Raw genomic sequence first — 26346 nt, 5'->3', positions numbered from 1 at the left:
GAGTCAACAAAGGTCACGTGAAGCAAGCGGGCCACGCAGATTGGCGGTCTTGGTCGGGCGGGGAGGGGGGGTCACGGCAGCGGCGTGGGGTTCGCTGTGTGACACAATTACAACAACTTTGTGCTGGTGCCGGGGAAGTTTGTGTCTCCAACAAATCCCTCCCGTGCCCCCAGCCCCGTGCACTCCGGCCGTTCCCGCCGTCCCCGCTCGTGGCTCCCCCCCGCCTGCCCCCGCGATGTGACCCTACAGCTGAGCCGCTGCTGCTGCCGACCCCGGGGCTCCGCAGCCCCTACCACCGCCGCCTTTACCGCTGCCGCGTTCGGATTTTTCGTCGCTGCCGCCTGCGGCGGAGGAGGAGGTGGCGATAAAGTTGGTGTGCAGGTCCCGCGCGGAGATTGGGGACGTCGTTGCGGGCCCCGGCCCGGGGGGGTGTCGGCATTGGAGTTGTGAATTCGCTGCGTTTCCATGAAATCCTGCGGAGTGTCGCTCGCTACCGCCGCCGCTGCCGCCGCCGCCGCTTTCGGTGATGAGGAAAAGAAAATGGCGGCGGGAAAAGCGAGCGGCGAGAGCGAGGAGGCGTCCCCCAGCCTGACAGCCGAGGAGAGGGAGGCGCTCGGCGGACTGGACAGGTACGGGCCGCCGTCACCCGCCCCGTCGGCTCCGGACGGGCTGGCGCCGCTCTCCGGGGCGGCCCGAGCGCGGCTCGTCTTTGGCGGCGGCGGGGCGGGCACCTGGGCTCGGCGCTCTCCGTGCAGTATCCGCTTGCGGGGCCTCGGGCTCGGGCCGGGGTGGGTCGGTGGCGTTCCCGAACCTTTAACGAGCCGCGTGTGTGTTTCCCCACAGCCGCCTCTTCGGGTTCGTGAGGTTTCATGAAGATGGCGCCAGGACGAAGGCCCTACTGGGCAAGGTAAGGCAGCCGCGGGCTGGACCGCGGACCCGATCTCACCGGCCAGTGCCTTGCTCTCCCGCGGCCCCGCGCCCGGGCCAGCGCTCATTGTGGCCGCGAACGAGGGCCGAGGGGCTTCCGGAAAACTATTTCCTGCCTCTTCTCTCCCCCCCACCCCCACCCCCACCCCCACCCCCGGATACCTCGCTGACTCCCCTGCGGAATCGCTCTCTCCGCTTGTAGCTGGAGGAACAGAGACGGTACCGCTTTGGGGCCGAGCTCATCTGGGTCGACAGAAGTGCCTGTTCTTCGCCGGCTTTTGGGGGGTAGACCGATGTTCTGAAAGGTGCCTGTTTAGGGTCAAGGGGTCGTAAATGTGTACACATGTCCCCAAATTTCCGATTTACTTGCTTCCCTGGTTTTTATTCTTTTCCTTCAGGTAGTCTCTCCGTGATAGCTGTTGATAACCAAACGTTGTTGACTTTCTTGTGTCCCTGCCCCCAGAAGGGGGAAGTTACATGTAGTTTAGGGCGATGAAGAGTTTGCCTTGGGCTGTTGACATGCATCTCGATTATATGTGTTTTACCTGAAGTTAGGTGACTTGTTTACTTTTTGGGTCTTTCTGCCATAGAAATCCCGCAGTTATCTGTGAATGTATTTTTTTTTTTCTTGGAACCTCGTTTCCTGTGTGTCTGGCAGGGAAATCCAGGGAGGGATTCGGGGTGTAGCTTCTGTTTATTTGTGTGGAAAGTTGTTGGCACTGTCATTTAGTTAAGTAATGGCTGCTCCTATCGGCCCAAGATGGCGGGACAGGGTGGGAGGAGAAAGTGAAGGGGGGGGTTTGGGGGAGGGAGGAGAGGTAAACATGGAAATAAATAGTAGTGATGAATAGGCCTCTCCTTGGGAGTGTGTAGCTCGTTGATGTTCAGTACAAATTATCCAAGATAATTTGCATGTAGAATTCTTGTACCTTTTTCAAGCTTGGAAGCAACATTTATAAGCCTGGTAAATGGCTTATCAACCTGTAGCACATTTAGTTTCCCTTCCGTTAGCTGTTGAACAAAGGCTGTGGAGTCTCCATCTGCCTGCATCAGTTTGTGTCTCCTGACCAAAACCTGCTTGAAATGATGTTTGTGTTCGTTCTTGTTAATTGGGACTGTGAAACTTGGAATGTGTGATAGGTGTTGCATCCATTAGACATTTTCTTTTCTAGCTGAAATCAGTAGCCTTGCATTTGACACTTAGCTTTATTGTTGCAAATGAGAAGAAAGTTTGAAATGACTAAAGCCTAGCATTTTATTCTTGAGTTAAACATTTTTTTATTTAGTTGTCCTGAATTTTTGTCTGTGGTTTGGGTGGGAGAGTCACTGAATCCTTTTATCTGTAATTACACTTTTGTTTTTGTTTCAAAGTAACTAAGTACGATGGGTTTCCATTACAAATAATGACCTGAAAGCTAAACAGAAATAATCTCTTTCAGTAAGTCCAATCCCTTTCACCGAAACAGATAATGAATTAAACTTTGACTATGTAGGTATTAATTAGCTTCATTAAAATTATCGCTGGAAAAGTGAATAGTGACTAGCTCTGAAATGATTTTAAACAGCAATGATTTTAAGCCTTGAAAACATTTTTTTCAGTCAGTATTTAAAGTATTTTATTTAAAAATATTTGACTACTATCAAAGTTTTCATTTCAAAAGATTAAAACAATTTAAATTTAAGGAGTATTATTTTATTTTGGATTGAATAACGCAGGTTTAATATGGTTGGTAAAATGGTTTGCAAAGATAATTCATTTGGAAAAGTTTGGCCAAATCTATTGCTTTTGGTTACGGTGATGAAGAAATAAATGCAATCTGATGTTTTATGTGGCTAATGTGTAAAATGCTAGTCGAAGATTTCATATCTCAGAATGCTCATGTTTAGGTGGGTTCACATTGGATTTCAGATTGTAATATTGAACCCTGGAGTTATGCATTACTGAGTTTAAATTTTGAAAAACTGAACATTTTCAAATATTTTTTATGAAAGTATATATTACTTTCATGATGTTTGAATACAGTAACATCTTGCAAATGAGAAACTTCTGAACCTTCATTATGTTTTGGGGAAAATTAAGTCTCCATAAAATACTGGGTAATTTTTATAAACTAAGTATTTTGTTGAGTTAAGGGAAAAAAACTCTTCATTACTTCAGACTCAGTGCTTGTGAGGTTCTACCTATTTCAGTCAAGATTCATTAGCCTTAATATTAAAATAAAAGTCTAGAGTCTGCTTGCAGTTTCATGCAGTTCTCTGTTGCATCTTTGTGAACTTCAATATATCAATGAAATGTGTAATGTAAAGCTTGACATTATATAATCTCCAACCATGTGTTGGAATTGGATTCTGAATAGAATGAATGAGCTGGAGTCCTTTTATAGGAAGTATTGAATTATTTAGTTTTATTTAGTTTTGTCCATCTTTTGAACTGTCATGGGAAATTTTTGGGGGGGGGGGTGGAATATTGACCTATGTTGGTTTCAGAATTCTTATTCTTTGGAAGTCCTAAGAACAAGAATTGTCTTTTCTTTGTCGGGGTGGGTTCAGGCTACTTAGCGGAGGGCAAATAGTGGAATTGAGTAACTCACGATTTTCTTTCTATCTAGAATTTTTGTCATTACCCTCCTCTCCCCCAGACAGGGGGAGTCTGCACCTTGTGTAATCTTTTTTTCCCTTTCTGACAGAAACTTAGCTATTGCTATTTGTATTAACAATTTTATTCCTATACATATTATTGGATCTTCTACCAAGTTTTTTTTTTTTTAATTCAAATTTGTAGGTTTTCAAAAAGATAATGCTTGACTTAAAGGCTTTGGGAAATTTAAAACATTTAATAAGCGTCTCTTACTTGCTGCTAAATTTGTATGTTCCTTTCTTTACCAGGTGTGAGGATACTTTATCCAAACTGCTGATTTCTCTTAGGCCCTGAATGTTTTGTAAGATTCATTTATGTTGGAGTCATTGATTGAACATTTTTGTTTTTATGTTTGCCATTTTTATATGTACTGTTTAGGGCTTTGGGTTAAAGAGATAAATTAGTAATACAGCATATTATTTTTGTAGTAATATCTTTAAAATAATTTTAAAAGATTGTAAACAGCGAGAGAGGTTGCTTAATCAGAGTTCTTGAAATATAGCATGTTCCTGACCACTTTGCTCTTTAAACTGATGCTGATCATGAATCTTTTGGTAATATAGTAATTCAAGATTCTTATTTTTTAAAATTACAGTGGATTTACTGGAAAGTAATTAAGAACTGAAACATTTTAACAAATCAACCATGGTCATTTTTAAAGCATTGTTTGAAAACTGAGTTAATCTTGTTTTTCAGTTAGATAAGGATTTTAAAGTATAATGTGTAGAATAATATATAGCATAAATATTTTAAGAGCATAAATATGGTAATACTATAGAGCATATTTATAGTAATAGTATGCTAAAGAGTTGGGGAATCTTTTTTTAATACCATTATGGCTTTATTTTACTACAATTTAAAGAAGTTTTTTATTTTTCAGTTGCATTTGACAATACAATATTGTATTAGTTTCACTTATACAACATAATTATTAGACATTTAAATAACTTATGAAGTGATCACCTCGATCAGTCTACTCATCTGGCACCATATGTAGTTATTAAATGTTATTGACTCTATTTCTTAGGCTGTAATTAACAACCCTGTGACTATTTTCGTAACTGGCAATTTTTATTTCTTAATTCCTTTCACCTTTTTCACCCATCAGAGCTGGAGAATCTTATGTGTGTCAGGGAACTATTGCTAAAATACATGGTTGTTCATTTCGAAGTATTCTTGTATCTGTATATAGATGATATGGGAAAATTACTAGGTCAGTTCTAGAGGTAGTTTTTTTGGTCTTAAAATATTTGGATATCTATGATGTTTAAAATTATTCTGTATTAAGTGTTTTTTGTTTGTTGGCTCTTAAAGGGGTGTACAGTATTTATTTCAGTGCTAAAAGGAGATTAGTGTTTGGGTTACAAAAGTAACCACAGAATAATGTCATGCTTTGTGTTTGAAAATTAGATCTTTAATTGGATGAGTTTTAAAAAGTATATTCTAGTTTGGAAAGTTGTCTTTTAAGCAGTTATAATCATTATTGTTTACCTGGACAAAATCTCATGCAGTTAGTAACACATCTGCTAAAATTTTGTTTATCCTTAGTAGTAAGAGATTATAGAAAATGTTTGCACATCTGGGCAAAAATTAGAACTGTAGGAAAATACGTACACATACATACTTTTTAAGTTCTGGCTTTCTTTTTCACTGGATAGTTCTTTCTGTTGAACCAATTACAAATTGAAATGACAAGAGGACATTTGACTGCCACCTCTAGATATTTTAGATTGTTCGGAAAAATTGCCTGAAAAATGAGTTTTTGTGACTTAAGTGGTAAAGTGGAGTGATAGATAGGCCGTGTCCTTTAAACCAGAATGAAGGTTTAGTGCTTGGCTAGCTACAGAGTAAAAAAAATATTTTTCTGACTTGATTATGTAATATTTAGTTTTTATGTATATACTATGTATTATTTCCCAGGTTTGAAAAGATTTTTGGTGTTTATTTTTACTTTGAAACTCATTGTAATGCTTTGAGCTCTTTGAAATTGATGTTAATGACTGGTGACACTGTGCATTATTTATATTTTTGAAATGTAGTATCCAGAGAGCTAATTTATGTTACGAAAATATCACTGGATTGTCTATGAATTGATGGTTAGGTTACGTAAGGCCCACATGTATTTATTTGTAGATTGGCTAATTAATAGAGTTTATTTAATGAATACCTAATTGACAGTCTTATACTAAAGCTTAGCCATATAATTTTATCAGTTTTTCATATTGATGTGTAATTTGTTGACAGTATAGATTAGAGCAACAAATATTTGAGTGTACACTAAATGCAAGCCTTGTATGCAGGGAATATGAAGATAACATAGATATCTCTCGCCTGCATTGAAAACTCAGTTCCCTAAGAGGGGTGAGATAAGTGATTAACACGGGAACATCAGTGGCAGAAGAAGTGTGAAATATTCAGAAAGTTTATGATAAGGGTCAATCTAAGAAGTTACAAGTTAGAATGACTTTTTTTTTGCCACCCATAAAACATGATTAGCAAGCATGTATAAAAGCACTAGTCACCTGGTCAGTGGTGGAACACAGGGCTGAAGGGGACTTCCTAGACTACATGTGCCCTCTGGAGAGTATTAGGATCCCTGGGTTTGCTGATTCTTAAACCCCTGTTAGTGCAGAGGTGGAGGTGCCTTTACAGTATTTCTGCCAAGCCACAATAACTTGAACGTCATTTATTTCCCTGATGAAAACTTCTAATACTCCTTATACTACTTAACACATTCCAGGGCTGACTGAGGTAAAGGCACGAGAAGCATTGCCTTTGCAGAGTGCCATTCTTGGTTTATGTCCTAGAGTCTCTCATTTTTAGATTTAACTCTTCCTGGACTGTGTATTCCTGATTTGGGAATTTCAAAAGTTATCAGCCTCTGGATTTGAGATTTTTAGTATTTTAGAATTAACTTGAAAAGTTATCTGATAGTTACTAGTATAAAATTAACTGAAGCACTTGAGACGCACCATATTCTGATTTTTTTCCCCTTAAAACATTTAATAAGAATTTATATTATGTAACGTCCTATGTCAGACATTTAAAACTAAATTATTTAATTAAATTTTTACAATACACTTTGAGTTAAATGGCCGATGTTCACGTTTGTGAGATACTGCAGAATGGTTTCTGGGCTAGCCTAATTTACAGACATCCTATTCCATTTATCCAGGTATATGCTTTACCAAATTATGCACTTTGAACACCAGTCCCCAGAAGAAGAAAAAAAAGACCCCCAACTGTTAGTTCCTGATGCCTGGGGACTCTTATGATTTGGACCATCTTTCCCTGGATGCATAGTGCTAGAGGTGGGCCAGGAATTGCTTTCTTTAACCCATTTTCTATTCATTAGTTTACCCTTGGGGCAGTTTAAAGTTGTAAGTTGAGTTTCAAAGTTCTACCCTAAATTGGGCCTCTGTAGAATGGCTCTTATTGATACAATGGGGATTGTTTCTTTTTTTTTTCTTTCTTTTTTTTTTTTTTTTTTTTTGGTTAACAAGTCTTTTATTTTTATTTCAAATACATTTTTTTCTTTTTTTTAAATTGTTATTCAATTACAGTTGTCTGCATTTTCTCCCCATCCCTCCACCCCATCCCAGACAAACCCACCTCCCTCCCCTGCCTCCACCCTCCCCCTTGGTTTTGTCCATGTGTCCTTTATAGTAGCTCCTATAGACCCCTCTCCCCAGTATCCCCTCCCCACTCTCCTCTGGTTATTGTTAGATTGCTCTTAACTTCAATGTCTCTGGTTATATTTTGTTTGATTGTGTTTCTTGGAGGAGATGTTTCTTGGTTTCGATATTAGTAGGGAATCTTGTAATTTTCTTTAGGAAAATATGGTTTAAAATTAGATTTCAGCTTTTAGAAGGTATTCACATGATGATGTACTCTCTGATCTCATTTGGTAGTAATATTTACTTTTGTTACCAGTTTTTACCTTGGGATCCTTGAATGAGTGTTCATGGGTCAATTTAAAAAAATTCTGACCAAGTTTTAGAAGGATACTCAAGAAGTTAAATCGTGGCCATCTTGGAGTACAAAACTCACTTGGGTAAGGAGGAGGGTAGGAGATTTTAAACTTTATATTTTGTAGATTTCTTTACTGCTGTGTTTTTCTTTTTAAACCAGAGACATGTATTACTTTAAAAATAATACAATAAGTACACTGATAGTGAGTATATCATAATTACATTTTGGTTGAATAAAGATGGATTTTTATACTAATGTGTGTAAAGTTACAGATACCTGTATAGGCCTTGACCAGTCAGGATAATTCTGAACTTGATAGTCCTTCAGTGGAGATAGGAGTGAATTAAATGGAGATGTATCCTTATTAGGTCCTATTTCTTTGCATTTTAGGTGGTTTTGTGAAAGTCACTATACTTCATTTTGATCTTTAGAATCTGTTTCATTGATGACTACTTTCGGGCCTGATTTGGCCCAGGTTGACATTTGGGACCTAATTAAGAACTATAACCTGGAAGAGTGGGAATAATCCCTTATTTAGATAGTTTAAGTTTCTCAGCCAATTTATGGACTGTTTGCCACTTTCTTCTACAAGCTTTTATTTGTTTCTTTTACCTATTCTCTCCTTTCTCTACATTGCTAAAACCATTGGTGTCATTCTGTTGTGAATGCATTCTTGTAATTTTGTCTGTGGTAGTATTTTGTCTGCATTAGAATCAATAAATGATACTATTACTAAGTTCATTCTCAGGAAGAAGGTTGAGCTTTATTATAGTTTAAGTGTGTTACGTAAGGACATCTAATTCATTTTAACTTAGAACAATGGAAGAAATCCTTTGAGTTAAAGGATTGTTTTCAGACTATACTTGTAGATCTATTATATTATGTTTATTAATCTTCCTCTTTGTAAAAAGCAGTTTATTAGGGAAAACTTCCAGTTTTTGCTTTATTTTATTTTATTTTTTTCAATTACAATTGACATTCAATAGTATTCAAGTATTTTCAGAAGCAGAGAAAATCAACCAACCATCACTGACCAATTACCCAGTTTCAACAGTTTCCAACTCATGACCAGTCTCATTTTTATTTATGTCTTGCCCCACACCCCCATTATTTTGGAGGAAATCTCAGACATCAGTCACATAATTTAATCCATAGATATTTCAGTTTTTCTCTGAAACAACCACAATGCCTATATTATACATAAAAGTAAATTCTTACAAATTTTTTTTTATCCTCACCTGAGAACATTTTTTTTCATTGCTTTCAGAGAGAGAGGAAAGGGGAGAGATAAACATCTACCGGCTACCCCTGCCCTGCCCCCCAACCCCACTGCATGCGCCCCAATCTATCCACCAGGGACATGTCCAGACCCTGGATAGAACCCACCATCCAGGCACATCTCCCCACTGGGAATTGAACTTGCACCCTTCGGCTACTAGATGATGCTCTAACCAACCCAGCCACACCAGCTAGGGCACTAAAAATAAATTCTTAATATTAACTATCTATGGGGCTTGACTTTCCCCCCCATGTGGAAGTTAAGAATTAGTTGCTTGGGAAATGAGTAGAAAACATTTAGCTGTGAATATATGTGAGCTTGTATTTTAATATTATGGTAGAATTCTGCAATAGAATATTACATAGTATGAACAGAAGATAATTTATGAATCTTAGTTGTTTGAGTCTCTCTGGATACTTTATATATTTAGGGAGAATTTGTTTTTAAGGTATAGTAGTTAAAAAAGTGTTTTAGGTTTTTTAATTTCAACTATCAGAATGAGAACCAGAAAAGCTCTTGCTTTGCCTGATTGATTTGTAAAACGTTTGTTGAATGTCTGTGAGGGACTTTGCCAAGTCTTGGGGCAACAAGAAAGACATGGCTTCTGCTCCTGTAGTCTGGAGACAGATGGACAGACTGAATGATGATATGATGTAATAAGTACAATAATTAAGGTATATGCAAAGTGCTTTGAGCTCTTAAGTGATGGAGCAATTAAAACATTTAAGAACTTTTGAGTATGGATAATTTAAATTATCTGCACAATTCCCAACCTTTTTGGAGCAGGTAATGTTAACTGGAGAAGTGGGTGAGGGGAACTACACAAAGATGTAACATTTTGTTTTAGTTATCAAACATGAGTAGAAGTTTAGCAAGAGGAAAAAGGGGCAGAGTGTTGGAGATATGAAGTTAAATGGTGTTTGAGGAATTGGGAATTTTCTAGTGTGGGTAGAGTGAGTGTAGGGTGTCTCATTGGGATTGGGAGGAGGTAACTGAGCATGTGAATGCCCCGTTACTGTGGACCATAGAATGTTTTGGGGAGTCATTGAATTCAACTCTCAAATCAGGGCTAGTGACATGACCAGAAGTAGGTTTTATGGGAATATTATTGGCTGTAGTGAAAAGGATAAAGTGGAGGGGAAAGGAACCTAGTTATGAAGTATTGATGGATAGGTAGCAATGCATGGATTTTTGGAGTAGAATTCTGCTTCTACCACTTAACTAGATTTGTGATACTTGGGCAAATTATGTCATTGTTCAGAGGCTCAGTTTTCTCATCTGTAAAACCGAAGTGGTAATAGATTTCTGGCAGGCTATTGCATTTTATGTTAGGAAAAAGTATATAAAATAAAGTACCTGGCATTGGGCCTGGAACGGAAGGTGTTTAGTACAAGGTACATGTTATTATCTTGGAAAAGACAATTAAGTTTAAATTAAAGCTGTAGTTTAGTAATGAGGGGGGAGATAGGCAGATTTGAAATCTCTTGAAAAGGCCCTTTTTTGGCTTTCTGTCTCTGATCACATCTCAGCCTTTGCAAGGAGATTCTGTTCTAGGTCTTTTTGTTTTGGTAAGTGCGTTTTATTGATTATGCTATTACAGTTTTCCCAATTTTTTCCCTCTTTATCCCCCCTCCGCCCTGTACCCCCCAACCCTCCAGCATTTCCCACCTTACTTAGTTCATGTCCATGGGTTGTACATGTAAGTTCTTTGACTTCTCTGTTTCCCATACCATTCTTAATCTCTCCCCATTTTATGCCTACCAATTATGCTTCTTATTCCCTGTACCTCCCCCCATTCTTCCCCTCCCCCTCCCCACTGAAAACCCTCCATGTGATCTCCATTTCTGTGATTCTGTTCCTGTTCTAGTCGTTTGCTTAGTTTTTGTTTTCAATTTTTTAGGTTCAGTTGTGGATAGTTGTGAGTCACGTTGTCGTTTTATTGTTCATAGTTTTTTATCTTCTTCTGTTTCTTAGATAAGTCCCTTGAACATTTCATATAATAAGGGCTTGGCGATGATGAATTCCTTTAACTTGACCTTATCTGGGAAGCACTTTATGTGCCCTTCCATTCTAAATGATAGCTTTGCTGGATAGAGTAATCTTGGATGTAAGTCCTTGCCTCTCATGACTTGGAATACTTCTTTCCAGCTCCTTTTTGCCTGTAAGGTTTCTTTTGAGAAATCAGCCGATAGCCTTATGGGAACTCCTTTGCAGGTAACTCTCCTTTTCTCTTGATGCTTTTTAAGATTCTCTCCTTATCTTTAATCTTAGGTAACTTAATGATGATGTACCTTGGTGTGTCCTCCTTGCATCCAATTTTTGGGGGATTCTCTGGGCTTCCTGGAAGTCTACTTCCTTCTCCAGATTGGGGACGTTTTCCTTCATTATTTTTTCAAATAAGTTTTCAATTTCTTGCTCTTCTTGTTCTCCTTCTGGTACTGCTGTGATTCAGATATTGGAACATTGTAAGTTGTCCCAGAGTTTCCTAAACCTCTCCTCATTTTTTTTTTTTTTTGAATTCTTGTTTCTTCATTCTGTTCTAGTTGAATGTTTATTTCTTCCTTTTGTTCCAAATCCTTGATTTGAGGCCTGATTTCTTCCCTTCACTGTTGGTTCCCTGTATATTTTCCTTAATTTCACTTTGGATAGCCTTCATTTGTTCCTTCATTTTGTGACTGAGGTCAATCATTTCTGTAAGCATCCTGATTACCAGTGTTTTGAACTCTGCATCAGATGGTTGGCTCTCTCCTCATCGCTTAGCTCTTTTTCAGGAGTTTTGATCTGTTCTTTTATTTGGGCCATGTTTCTTTGTCTCTGTGCACCTGTTATGTTGTAAGGGGGCGGGGCCTTAGATATTCACACAGCAAGGCAACCCTCTCTGCTGCATTGTGGCACTGTCTGTGGGGTAGGAGTCGGAACAATGCAGCTCTCTTGCTCCACTCTCCAATGATCTCTGTGTGAGACTGGGAGTTTCTCCCACTGTGGCAACCCCTGCAGTTTACAGCTAGCTTTGAGTCTTTAATTTCCCATTCAGCCAGCCCTGTTTAATTCCTTGGTCATCGGAGGTTTATGTAGTTTGATTTTCTCACCACTTCTGATTGTTTATTGTTTTTAGATTGATTGTTATCCTTCTTTTGGTTGTGTGAGGAAGCAAAATATTTCTACGTATGCCTCCATCTTGTCCTGAAGTCTTCTGTTCTTGGTCTTCTTACTCTGCTCCCAACTTGCATGTATACTTGACTGCCACTTGATTACTTTTTTTGGGTATTTTGAAGGCACCTTAAACTAAACTTATGTAAACTGCATTTATCATTGTCTTTGATGTTCCTTATCTGAGTAAATGGCAGTTATCACTACCCTTGCTAGAAACCTTGGAGTTGTCCCTGACTCCTCTTTTTCTTAACCTGCTAAACTCTACTAGTCAAGATATCTTGTCATTTTTGCATGACAATATTGTCATTTTTGCATCTTAAATCTTACATCTGTTTTTTTCTCCATCCTCACTGCTATCCTAGTGGCAGCTGTGATCCTATGTTTGGCTTTTGAAATACCTTCATGCAATTTTTTTGAATAGATATGCTTACACATAGTACAGAATTGAAAAGTAACATAAAGGATGTTACCTAGTAAAAGAAAATCTCCCTCCCACACCAGTTCCCAGTTATTTAGTTCACATTTTCAGGCAATCACTAATAGAAGGTTTATTGGCTAACTTCCTACTTCATTACATATACAGGCATACACTGTTGCATTTTTTCCTAAACAAATGAGATCATACTATATACAAATTGTTAAAATGCTTTGCTAATTTTACTTGCTATATGAAAATAACTAGTATTTTTATTGAATTGTCTTGGGTTTGAGAGTTGTCTGTCATTTAGGTAGTGAGATGTTGGTCAGGGGATTGGTTTTGATGATTTTTAAGTTATTTCAATTTTGAGGTTGTTATTCTTATACATGGTATTGAAGGTGGAAATTCTTGAGCATGCAAGTCTTAATTGAAAGTATGTTCATATCTGTTTTCCTAAGATAGCAGTTGCTTAGTTTTATATGCTATGACGTGTCAATTGAAATAATTTTATATGCTGGGAAGTGTCAGTTGGAATAATTGGCAAATTTTACCTTCATAATTTGGTTTCTAGGTGTGACCAATATCAGGCTATGTGAATACTAATTTAATTCATTCCCTGAATGTTAATATAATTAGCCATAGTTTATAATACTTAGTATCTTGTATTCGCAGGAGTCACTCACCTTCTTCATTTATTCTTTTTTTGTTTTTTTAATCCTCACCTGAGGACATTTTTTCATTGCTTTTAGAGAGAGGAAGGGGGAGAGAGAAACATCAATGTGAGAAAGAAACATGGATTGGTGGTATCTTGTATGCACCCAGACCAGAGATTGAGCCCACAACCTAGGTATGTACTCTGACTGGGAATTGAACCTATAACCTTTTGGTTATGGGATGATGCTCCAACCAACTGAGCCATACTAGCCAGGACCGTCATGATTTATTCTTAGTTTTTATTATAGGAAAGTAAAAATAGGTAAACTTTTTTTTAAAGATTTTATTTATTTATTTTTAGGTAGAGGGGCAAGGGAAGGAGAAAGAGTGGGAGAGAAACATCAATGTGTGGTTGCCTCCTGTGGGTCCCCTACTGAGGACCTGGCCTGCAACCCAGGCATGCACCCTGACTGGGAATTGAACCGGCAACCCTATGGTTCACAGGCCTGTGCTCAATCCACTGAGCCACACCATCCAGGGCAAAATAGGTAAACTTTTAATTGAAAATGGTACGGGGCATAGTGTGTTAATTAACTTATTTCATAGCAGAATATTTTTCTTGTAGATTGGCTGGTAGGGGAGCTAGAGCAATGGTATATTTCTTTTGGGGGAGTCATTAACTTTTGAGGGTCAGTATAGCTGAGTACTTTTTAAAAAAAAAACAAACTATATCTGTTTGTTTATTGTTAGAGAGAGGAGAAAGGGAGAAAGAGAGGGAGAGAAACTGTGCAAGAGATAATCTGTTGCCTCTCGCATGCCCCTACTCGGGACCTGACCTGCAACCTAGGCATGTGCCCTGACTGGGAATCAACCCAGCAATCTTTTGGTTTCCTGGTCAGTGCTCAATCTACTGAGCCACACCAGGCAGGACAATAAGTACTTTTTGTATGTGATTTCAGGGAATGTATGGATGGATCCCTTTGAGCCCAACTGTGGACTCCATTATTTTCAGTTAGTTTAGTTTACTTACTCTTGGGTAGAGGTGTTAATGATAGGAGTATGTTGTTGGGGAGAAAGAAAAGCTTTAGAGTCTCTGGATTGGTTAGGCTTATATGCCATGGGTTTCACCACACAGTTTTGTGGTGTTCTGTGACCATCTCATATACTTTATCAAATTCACCTTTTAAAAAAAAAAATTTAATCCTTACCCGAAGGCACGCATATTGATTTTAGAAAGAGGGGAATGGAGGGAGAGAGGGAGAGAAACATCGATGTGAGAGAGAAACAGTGACCAGGTGTGGTACCTGCAACCTAGGCATGTACCCTGACCAGGAATTGAATGCGTGACCTTTTGTTTTACAGGACTACACTCCAACCAACTGAACCACACTGGCCAAGGCTCAAATTCTCCTATTGATTGTAAAGGTGCTAGGGGAAGAGAATGTGGACTGATCCCTAGAGAACTTAAGCTGTAACTGGAAAAATAGCTGTAAGCACATGTGCCATTAACATAGTTAATAGGCTTCAGTGTTTTCTCAGCCTGGGTGCTCAAAATGCTGTTTTGGTTGGAAGGCTATGTGGTATGTTGGGAAGAGCAATGGATTAGGAAACCGAAAGACCTGAGTTTTAGTTAAGTCACTTAATTCGTGTCCCCAGTTTCACCATCTGTTAGGATGAAGGGCTGGGAATTAGGACTTTCCAAAGTGACTAGCACCACAATTTAGGAGGCTGTTCATTTGAATTTCTTTTTAGGATTGAGTCAGTTATTTAAGATTTTTGACCCAGGAGGAGGGCAAAGTGGAAACTTTGTAATTTTCTTTGATTTTCAGCCCTAAGCCTTCAAGGCCAGAAATCAAATGAGTGTAGGCACGTAATGGAACTTAGAGTTGTTATCTTTTTGTTAATCTAGTATGATTAACCCATTCAGTTAGTCTTAGATTGATTTGCAAGTTGTCTGTTTATTAATGTTAGAGTTTTGACTTCTTCAAAGTGATTCTGTCTTATAGTTGGGATTGTTATTTCTTAGGTTGGATCAGACATTTCTAATTCTAAAAGATGGGTATAATCACTGTGTATAGTTGTTTGGTAGGAACTCATAACAGGGTAAATAAATTCTCAGATGTGAGTTGATAAGTGTCACATTGAATAAATGTACACTTAAGAACTGGGCATTTGGGTGTTTCTAAAGATGAGTAAAGCCTCTCAGTTTCCTTAAGAGTAGGAAGAACTACTTGGCATGAGTTGGGACACTTTCAGATCTACTGAATGAATGTAAACTTCTATTGTTAGATTTTGCTGTGTGTGTGAGTGTGTATGTATGTATTACATCTTCATCGTAAGGATATCATTTAAAAAGGTAGATTTGGAGTTTGTAGGGTAGGTTAAGAATATAACTTTTAAAGAGAAACTTTTTCAAAGATGATAAATGGGTAGTCTTGTCATTGAAGTTATTCAAGTTTGCTCACTGACACACTTGGCCAGGATGTTATAGGCAGCATTCACACATCAAAGGGTAACTTTTACTGTTAAGTTATCTATAAAGATTATCCAACCCTTAAATAGTCATGATTGTATGAGAAGAGTTAATTGGGTCCTGGGTCCTGAATATCTGAAGGAAAAGCTGGAGTTCTTACTAATCTGATGCATTTCTTTTTAAACTGTTTCTTTGTCTTGGATTTGGTTGTACTCACAGAAGTGGACATTACATGACAGATTAGATAACACGAATAATTTCTATAAATGAAAGTTCTTTTCAGTTGGCTTTTTAAAATTTTATTATTTTGAGACAATTGTAGGCTTACATGCAGATGTAAGACATAATTGATCTGATGCCTGTTTATCTAGTTACTTCTAAGGGTAGCATCTTGCAGAACTATAGTACAATATAACAACCAGGATATTGACATTGATACAATTAAGATAACAAAAGTATTCCATCACAAGTAGCTGTCTTGTTACCCTTATATAGCCATGTCAACCTCTTTACTCCCTTAGTTACTCCTAACCACTGGCAAACACTAAATCTGTTTCACATTTCTATACTTTTTATCATTTGAGGAATGTTATGTAAATAGGATCATATATTCTGTGTCCTTTTGGGATTGCCTTTTTCACTCAGCAGAACTCCCTGAAGATTAATCTACATTGTTACATGTATTAATAGTTTGTTCCTTTAAAAAAAAGATTTTATTTACCTATTTTTAGAGAGAGGGAAAGGGAGAGAGGAGAGGGAGAAAAACATCAATGCAAGAGAGAAACATCCATCGGTTGCCTCATATGTGCCCCGACTGGGGACTGAATCAACCCAGGCATGTGCCCTGACTGGGAATTGAACCATTGACCTTTTGCTGTGCTGGGACTACGCCCAACCAAGCCACACCAGTCAGGGCTTTACTGAGAGTGTTTTAAATCATGTAGATGAAAATAAATTTAACAAACCAAAAATGCGTTTATCTTCCCTTTTATATTTACTTGGATATGTTACCTTTTACTGGTATTCTCTTTTGTGTGTGTGTATGGATTTGACTTACTGAGTAGTTTTTTTCATTTGAATGTGAATGACTGTCTTTTGTGTTACTTGCAGTGCAGGTCTGCTAGTAACAAATTCAGTTATTTATCTGGTAATATCTTAATTTCTTCTTCATATTTAAGGATAGTTTTGCTGGATATGGAATTCTTGGTTGAGCATCTTTTTCTTTCAACACTTAATATTCTATCCCATTGCCTTTTGGCTTCCATGGTATCTGATGAAGAAATCAAGTATCAATCTTACTGAGGATCCCTTGTACATGATGAGTCACTTCTTAACTTGCTTTCAAAATTTTCTTTTTCTTTTGACAGTTTGACTATAATGCCTCTCAGTATGGATCTGTTTGAGCTTAATCTATTTGGAGTTCATTGAGCTTTTTGGATGTGAGTTTAATCTTTTTATTACTAACTTGAAAATTTTTCAGCCATTGGTCCTATAAATGTTCTTTCCTTTTATGAACTCTCCTGTGACTTCCAACATGCATGTTTTAGTATACCTTGGTATCCCACAGGTCTCTACACCTCTGTCCATTTTTTCAATTTTTTTCCTGTTTTTTGATTGGATAATCTCAGTTGATTTTCTTTTTAAAATCATTTTTTATTTTTCAATTGAAATTGATGTACAATATTATATTACTTTCAGGTGTACACCTCAGTGATTAGATATTATATAACTTACTAACATCCCAATAAATCTTACCCATCTGACACTGTACATAGTTATTAAAATATTCCTGAGTATCCCTATGTAGTAGTTCACATTCCCATAACTGTTCTGTAACTACCAATTTGTACTTCTTCATCCCTTCACCTTTTCCACCCATCTCCCAGCACCCTCCCATCTGGCAACCATCAAAATAGTCTCTGTAACTATGGGTCTGTTTCTGTTTTGCTTGTTTGTTTTATTTTTTTAGATTCAATTATTGATAAATATGTACTTTTTGCTCTTTTATTCATATTATTGATCTTTTTTTTTCTTGAAGAAGACTCTTTAACATTTCATGCAATACTGGGTTGGTGATGGTGAACTCCTTTAGCTTTTCCTTGTCTGGGAAGCTCTTTATATATCCTTGGATTCTAAATGATAGCTTTGCTGGGTAGAGTAATCTTGGTTGTAGGTCTTTGCTTTTCATCACTTTGAATATTTATTCCCAGTCTTGTCTGGCCTGCAAAGTTTCTGTTGAAGAATCAGCTGATCGTCTTATGGGAGCTCCCTTGTAGGTAACTAACTGCTTTTCTCTTGCTGCTTTAAGTATCTCTTTGTCTTTAACCTTCTGCATTTCAATTATGATGTGTCTTGGTGTGGGCCTCTTTGGGTTCATCTTGTGTGGGACCCTCTGCTCTTCGTGGACTTGAATGTCTGTTTCCTTCACCAGGTAAGGGAAGTTTTCTGTCATTTTTTCAAATAGATTTTCGGTTTTTGCCCTCTCTCTTCTCCTTCTAGCATCCCCATGATGCAAATATTGGTATGCTTGAAGAGTTGTTCCAGAGGCTTCTTAAACTATCCTCATTTTTTTTTGGATCCTTTTTTTCTTTTTGTTATTCTGATTGTGTGTTTTTTGTTTCCTTGTATCTCAAATCACTGTTTTGATTCTTGGCTTCATGTACTCTACTGTTGATTCCCTGTAAATTACTCATTTCTGTTAATGTATCCTTCATTTCTGACTGGTTGTTTATTATTATGGTTTCCATGCCCTTTTTTATGCTGTTGAAGTTCTCTCTCAAGTTTATCTACTCTTCTGCTAAGTTCATTGAGCATCCTGAAAACCCGTGTTTTGAACTCTGCATCTAGTAGATTACTTGTCTCCCTTTTGCTTAGTTCTTTTTCTGGAGTTTCATTCTGTTCTTTCATTTGGGACATATTTCGTTGTCTCCTCAATTTGGCAGCCTCCCTATATTTGTTTCTGTGTATTAGGTAGAGCTGCTATGTCTCCTGGTCTTGGTAGTGTGGCCTAATGTAGTAGGTGTCCTGTAGGGTCCAGTGGCACAGCCTGACCATTCACCAATGCTGGGTACTTCAGCTGTGCCTCCTGTATGTGCTGTGTACACCCTCCTGTTGTAGGTGAACCTTGATTGCTTTTGGCATGTCAGCGGGTGGGATTTATCTCCAGGCTGATTGGCTGCAAGGACTGTCTCCAGCCACAATGGGGGATTAGCAGCCCACACCATGGAACAGGACTTTTCAGCTGGGCTCTGATGCTCATTGAGTCAGCCCATGAGTATGTGTGCCCCTTGTGGAGGTGGCTGAGCTGAAACTGTCCACCAGGTGCGATGGCTCTGGGGCCTCCTGGGAGGTTCAGGCAAAAGTCAGCAGTTGCCTTTGTTATGCCTGGGGCCTACGAGCATGAGCTACAGAGTGATCTGCAGATGGCTGCTACTTGTGTTGGGCTTGAAGGTACCCAGGAGAGGCCAAGCTGTGAACCAAGATTGGCTGCTGTTAGTACTGGGCCTGAGGACACTTAGGGAGAGGTATAGGTCATGCGGATGAGGCAAGATGCTGCTTGTTTGAGAGATTTTAGGAAAGATGAAGCATAAGCCAAGACAGGAGGTTTGTATGGAAAAGCCACTGGAAACAGCTTTGGTGGGTCCACAGATTGATGGGGCGGGGTCTCAGGGAATCGCCAGGGCAGGGTGAACATTATTAGGTTGATGGAGACTCAGATGTGGGAAGGGCTCAGAAAAGGAAGTCGCTTCTGCCAGCTCATCTGTCTGGAAGAATGCTGCCTCTCCAGTTCTGTCCCTTATGTCAGTCAGTTTTTAGTTCCTTTCTCTATGTCCCTTGTGGTCTTTTGAGTTGCTGCTCCAGAGCTGGAGCTCCGAGGGAGTGAATCTAAGTAAGTCTGTGCACAGGCCCTTTAAGAGGAACTGCCTCAGACTCCAGAAGTCCTCCGTCTCACTCAGCCACAATCCCAGCTCGTTTTTACAGCCAGGAATTTTGAGGACTTCTCTCCCTGGCATTGAAACCCTGGGAATAGGTAGCCTAGTGTGGGGCTGGGATCCCTCGCTCCTCAAGGAGACGTCTGCAGCTGAGATATTCCTCCTGATTTTTATTGGCCAGGCCATTATGTGTTTCTATCTCTTCTATGAGTCTCAATGTGGCTTCTTTATGTTCTTAGTTGTAGGACTTTGTTCAGTTACATTTCAGTTGGTTCTGAATGATGGTGGTTCTGTACTTTAGTTGTATTTTTGATGTGGTTGTGGGAGGATATAATGCATTTACCTATGCTGCCATCTTGACAAGAAGTCTCTGATTCTGCCTGCTCAAATATGCTTTTGAGCTTCTCCAATGAATTTTTAATTCAGCCATTGTACTTTCTATTTGCTCTTTTCTACATACAAATTTCTGTTTATTGATATAATTGGGCCTCCCCAGGTTTAGATTGCCCATCCAGGGTTGGAAAATATCTTTTAAAATGTTATGTTGTTGCTGATGTATATACTATGTAGTTAGGCTATGATGGTTGCATCTGGACTGAACATGTTCAAACTTTTTTCTTGTCTTGAGTCCCTAAACAATACAGTATAACAACTATTAAATGTCATTTATATTGTATTAAGAATAAGTTATCTAGAAATGATTTTAAGTGTATGGGAGCCTTAGGTAGATTGTATATAAATAATGTGCCATTTTATATTAAGGTCTTGAGCATCTGTGGATTTTGGTATCTGTCATGAGTCCTAGAACCGGTTCCCCACAGGTCCTGAAGGATGACTGTATTCTGTATTTTTTTTGATATAGTGTCCTTATACTTTGCTTTAGTTCATCAGACATCACTTCCTTTAGTTCTTTGAACATATGTATAATATAGTTGATTTAATGTTTTGTCTAGTAAGGCTATCATGGGTTTTTCTGGGACAGTTTCTACTGATTGCCTTTTGTTCTGTGGCCATACTTTTTTGTTTGTTTACATATCTCAAAAACTTGTTTGAAAACTGGACATTTTAATAAAATGTAGCATCTCTGGAAAGCAAAATGTTGACCTCTACAGCATTCATTTTTGTTACTTTTGGTTGTAGTTGTTTCTTTGTTTACAGTGACTTTTCTGAACTAATTTTGTAAAGTCTGTATTCTCTGTCTTGTATTGCCACTGAATGAAATCTCTTTATCTTAGTGTTCAGCTAACCATTAGACAAAGATTTCCTTAACTGCCTGGAACCAATAAGTCTCAGTCTTTTTTAAGAGTGCTCCTGTGTGCAGGCAGTTGACAGTTCTTCTATAGCCTTCACTTTTATGATTTTGCGTATGTATCATGGTCAGACAGAGGCACGCGTAGGGATTTCTCAGGTCTTTCATGGGTATGTGCATAGCCTACACCTGTGTTTGGCCTTCTTAATTCTCAGGATTTCATATTTGTTGGCGCTTTTCAAAGCTGCTATGGACGTCTCATTAGCTCACTCTTTCTTTTAAGGTTTTGGTTATTCTATTGTTTACCCTAATTATTATACCCTGCCTCAGCAAGCTGTGAAGTTAAGCAATTTCCTGGAATTGTTTTTGACAAATGCCCCTAGAGTAAAGGCTTTTTGCACAGGGCAAGCTCCAAATCAGGTAAAAAAAACAGCTTCGAAAGGGGAACTCTTTCAGGGAACCCTCTGACAGGTCAGATAACTATGAATTTTCTGGGAGTGAGTCTCTGAAGGAGCTTCAGCCTCCTCTGCTGGTCTTTTAGGCTGCTGGTTTGTACTGTAAATCCATTATGTTAGCTTTTAAGTCAGCTGTGGAGCTGGTTGGGAGGCTGGAACTGGGTCAAATTAAAAAGCCACAAACTCTCTGTTTTTAACTGAGATTTAGCCATTTTTCTTGAGCAAACCCTTCCTCGATTCCTGAAAGCTTTTGGTTAGTTTCTATAGTTGTTAAAAAGGTTGATTATGACAATTTTTGCTGATATTTTTCCATTGGGGAAGAATACCTGGTGGTCTGTACTTCACTGTTTTCACTGACATCACTCTTAAATTCTCTTTTAAAGGTAAAGCAAATTATGATTTTTATACAGATCTTTCAGTTTATATTCAGAACTACAATGTATTGTTATCAGTTTTATTTTATTTATTATTATTTTTATCCTCACCTGAGGACATTTTTGATTGTTTTTAGAAAGAGGAAGAGAGAGAGGAAGGGAGAAAGAAACATTGATGCGAAAGAGAAGCATTGGTTGGTTGCTTCCCATACACACTTGGACTGGGGATCACATGTACCCGACTGGGGATTGAACCCACAACTTAGGTATGTGCCCTAACCAAGAATTGAACTGCAACTTTTTTTTTATGGGGATGATGCTCCAAACAACTTGAGCCAGCAGGCTAGGGCTGTTATCAATTTAAAATTTTCTTTTAGCCAAAAATTTTGGTGCTCAAAGACAGTAGCATTATTTTTCTATTGCTTTATCACACACTACACACATTAATGGTTGTTAAAATAACAGTACTAACACTACTGTCAACTACATGGCTACCTGTAGCTTGAGGATCTTTTGTACTTCTTGTTGTTCTTAGGTTATATATTTCACTGGGAATGTTTGGTCATATTGTTGTTTTAAAATTTGTTGAAATAATTATTCTCTGGTGATGTTATCAACTGGCTATATAGTAAGGTTTATTTTTTTTGTTGTTGCTGGCTTTTTAAAGGTTGCTTTTTTACTTTGTAAATGTTTTTGGTAAAATGTTTTACCAAACATTTTATAATGTTTGGTAAATGTTTTGCTTTGTTACATTGTTACAAAGTTAAATCTACCACGTATTCTCTCCCCACCACTTTTGAGGGGGGTATTTATTTATTTTTTAAAAGAATTTATTTTTAGGGAGAGGTGAAGGGAGGGAGAAAGAGAGGGAGAGAAACATCACCGTGTGGTTGTCTCTCGAGAGCCCCCCACTGGGGACCTGGCCAGCAACCCAGGAATGTGCCTTAGACAGGGAATCGAACCAGCGACCCTTTGGATTGCAGGCCGGCAGCATTCAATCCACTGAGCCACACCAGCCAGGGCTTACCACTGCTTAAAATCTGTTTATTAGTTTTATTTATTTATTTATTATTTTTTAAAGTATATTGATTACGCTGTTACACTTGTCCCTTTTTTTCCTCCCCCTTTATTCCCCTCTGCCCTGTACCCCCCATCTGCATGCCCCCCAGCCCCTTAGTTCATGTCCATGGGTCATAAATGTAAGTTCTTTGGCTTCTCCATTTCCTATGCTATTCTTAACCTCCCCCTGTCTGTTTTGTACCTACCGTTTATGCTTCTTATTCCCTCGACCTTTTCCCCCATTCTCCCCACTCCCCCTCTCTACTAATAACCCTCCATGTGATCTCCATTTCTGTGATTCTGTTCCTGTTCTAGTTGTTTGCTTAGTTGTTTTTGTTTCTTTTTTTTTTTTAGGTTCAGTTGTTTGTCGTCATTGCACTCTTCATAGTTTTGATCATCTTCTTTTTCTTAGATAAGTCCCTTTAACATTTCATATAATAAAGGCTTGGTGATGATGAACTCCTTTAACTTGACCTTACCTGGGACGCACTTTATCTGCCCTTCTATTCTAAATAATAGCTTCACTGTATAGACTCATCTTGGATGTAGGTCCTTGCCTTTCATGACTTTGAATACTTCTTTCCAGCCCCTTCTTGCCTGCATGATTTCTTTTGAGAAGTCAGCTGCTAGTCTTATGGGAACTCCTTTGTAGGTAACTGTCTCCTTTTCTCTTGCTGCTTTTAAGATTCTCTCCTTATCTTTAATTTTGGGTAACTTAATGATGATGTGTCTTGGTGTGTCTAGCTTTGGGACTCTGAGCTTCCTGGACTTTCCTGGAAGTCTGTATCCTTTGCCAGATTAGGGAAGTTCTCCTCCATTATTTTTTCTAATACGTTTTCAATTTCTTGCTCTTCCTGTTCTCCTTCTGGCACCCCTGTGATTTGGATGTTGGAACCTTTAAAGTAGTCTTGGAGGTTCCTAAGCCTCTCCTCAATTTTTTGAATTCTTGTTTCTTCATTCTGTTCTGGTTGAATATTTCTTCCTTCTGCTCCAATTGTTGATTTGAGACCTGTATTACTTTTTATTTTAAAAATTAAGAGACAAATACATACATGCATGCACACTTGCATCTCTACTGTGGATGCAATTCTTCCCCCCCTACCCCCACGGCTTTTACTTTGGGTATTGTTGTACTCTTAATACTATTCAATTTTGGTCTGTTCAGAAAATCAGTCTCTGTATATTTCATTGAGTGATGACTTTCTACTCAAAACCCTTTGATTTCTAACTATTGACTGGAGTGGCATCTGGTGTTCCTCATCATTTAGGTCTCCATAAAACTTTTAAACTTCATTTTCTATACTTTCTCTCCATTTTTTAAATCTCATTTTTATTTCAAGACTTTCTTCAAATGGCTCCCTTTTCCATTTTATGAAGTTTTTCCTTATCCTGTAGAGCATCAATTTTCAATTGGTGTGCCATAAGAAATTTTAAAACATGCAGTACCTGACTATTTAGTCAGGGACACTGATCTCTTTTCCCTTAGACAGTCAAATTAAAAAATGACAACGGCCAACACAAGAGTAGCCATTTGGTGTGAATGAATCAAAATTATACCTATTTTTTTTTGCCAGTTTGGAAAAAAAAAAAACATTTTTGGGGTGTTCCGCAGAATTAGTAATTAGTTTAAGTGTGTTATGAAATGAAAACGGTTGAAAATCACTGCTGTAGGGGTAAAGCTGATTGCTTTTTGTGTTTACGGAATATTTTTTCTTTTTAATCCTTTATTTTTAGTGACAGCTTTGTTGATATAATTCACATAAAGTATAGAGTTCTAATATACTTTTAAGTAAAAGAACACTTTCATTTCCCAAAAGCATCTCCTTTTCATTCCATTAGCTGTTCTGGTATTTATTACCACATTTCATATTGCTAATATTGGTATTTCTTGATTTAAAAAAAGGTTTTAGCTCTGGCTAGTGTGGCTCACTTGGTTGGACATTGTCCTGCAAGGCAAAAGGTTGCTGGTTCAATTCCTGTGCAGGGCATATGCATGGGTTGCAGGCCCTGTCACCGGTTGGGGCTCATGTGAGAGGAAACTGATTGATGTTTCTCTCTCTTTGTTCTTCCCTCTCCATCTCTCTAAAAATAAGTAAATAAAATATTTTTAAAAAATTTAGCGCTGGCTGGGTTGCTCAGTTGGTTGGTGCGTTCTCCCATACACCAAAAGGTTGTGTGTTTGATTCCCGGTCAGGGCACATATCTAGGTTGTGGTTTGATCCCCACCCATCAAGGTTCATACAAGAAGTAACTGATGGATGTTTTTCTCTCTCTCCCTCTCTCTCCCCTCCCTCTCCCCATTTCCTTCCTCTCTCCATCCCCTTCTCTCTCCCAAAATCAATTAAAAAAATATGGTGGGAGGGGATAATGGGGGGTAGGGGGAAGGGTTTTCAGAAACTACTATAAAGGACACATGGACAAAACCAAGGGTGGGTGGATTCAGGGGAGGGAGGTGGGGATGGCTGGGGTGGGGGGAGTGGTGGGAGGGGAAATGCAGACAACTGTACTTGAACAACAATAAAATATAAAAAAATTAAAAAAGAAAAATGAATTTGTGGATAATAAATATATATAACAGTTTTAAAATATATCCTCAGGTGAGGATAAAAAACAATTTAGACATTTTTCTAGAGTGTGTGATAACTTCCCACCTGTCTACTTTATTTGCCCCCTTATATCCCTCTTTCCCCATAGTGTTACAGTTTTGGGTTAAATCAGTGTTCAGATTATGAAGATTGTATAAATAAGTAAGTGTTCACTATGATTGCTTTTTCTTTTTATATACAAATTAAAATTTTTTTTTTCTTAAAGGAGTTAATTGGCTTTTTGTTGTTTTAGTTTTCTATGTCCCTCTCCTGTATGTAGCTCCAGTGTGGTCAGACACATCAGGTAAATTGATCAGTTGGAGTACTAGCATCCTGGGGCTGCAAGAAGCATAAGCTTAGTAGCTAGTGCTTTGGTAGCCAAAATGAGGAAGTGGAATTTGTATCTGGCCATTCCTCACAGTGATTTGTGCTTTGTGTGGATGTTTCTATCCAGCATCTCTAGAGTTAAATGTTTGGTCTTCCGTTGTTATGGGGGAGGAGATTTATAGAGGTGGAATAGTTCCTGGTGGCCTGGTCTGGACAAGCAGATCTAGAGGTTTAACTAGTGCTGGTTCAGTGTTTTTCTCATAATCCCCTGGCACAATTTCTTAGACCTTTCTAGGTTTTTTTGACTTGTTAGCTGAAACCTAAGACAGTTGACGTTTCATCTGCTTTTTGTTTTTCAGAACTGTATTCACCTGCTTTGTCTACTGTTCTCTCCTTTTCTCATCTGGCTCTTAACTCTATAAGAAACCACCAAAACCACCACCTTTTATTAGGTTCACAGGACCTATGGATTAGTAATTTGCAGAATGCTGTGGGAATGTCCTTTTTTCCTCCACACGTTTGGGGCCTCAGCTGTGATGACTCATGGCAGAGGGAGACTCAAACAGCTGGGGCTGTAGGATGTACTTCCAAGATGGTTTCTTCATTAAATGTGTGGCACCTTGGCAGCAATGGCTAGAAGGCTGGGCTCAGCTGTAGCTCTCAGCCTGAGGGCCTGCATGAGGCCTTCTTAGTATGATTGCTTTAGGGTAGTTGGACTTGTTACATGGCAACTCAGAGATTCAAGAATCAGTATTTAAGAGGATCATGAGGAAGCTACATGTATTTTTATGACCTTTCCTCACACGTCACAGGGTGCCATTTCCACCATAATCTATTGGTTATAAGCCTCA

The 26346-nt window shown here is 38.6% G+C and overlaps 1 protein-coding gene across 8 annotated transcripts in view; it reads left to right on the top strand.

Moving 5' to 3' along the window:
- Nucleotides 1–26346, top strand: part of KDM6A (lysine demethylase 6A) — a 180823-nt gene that overhangs the window by 636 nt on the left and 153841 nt on the right. For all 8 annotated transcript variants that reach the window (XM_053917341.2, XM_053917340.2, XM_053917338.2 and 5 more), the window contains exons 2-3: nucleotides 13–629; nucleotides 844–907. In XM_053917341.2, coding sequence (XP_053773316.1) covers nucleotides 466–629; nucleotides 844–907 — 228 coding nt within the window. In that variant the 5' untranslated portion in view covers nucleotides 13–465. The remainder of the gene's footprint in view (nucleotides 1–12; nucleotides 630–843; nucleotides 908–26346) is intronic.

The sequence above is a fragment of the Desmodus rotundus genome, chromosome X (assembly GCF_022682495.2).
Source record: "Desmodus rotundus isolate HL8 chromosome X, HLdesRot8A.1, whole genome shotgun sequence".
NCBI lineage: Eukaryota > Metazoa > Chordata > Mammalia > Chiroptera > Phyllostomidae > Desmodus > Desmodus rotundus.
This window is presented reverse-complemented; position numbering and strand designations above follow the sequence as displayed.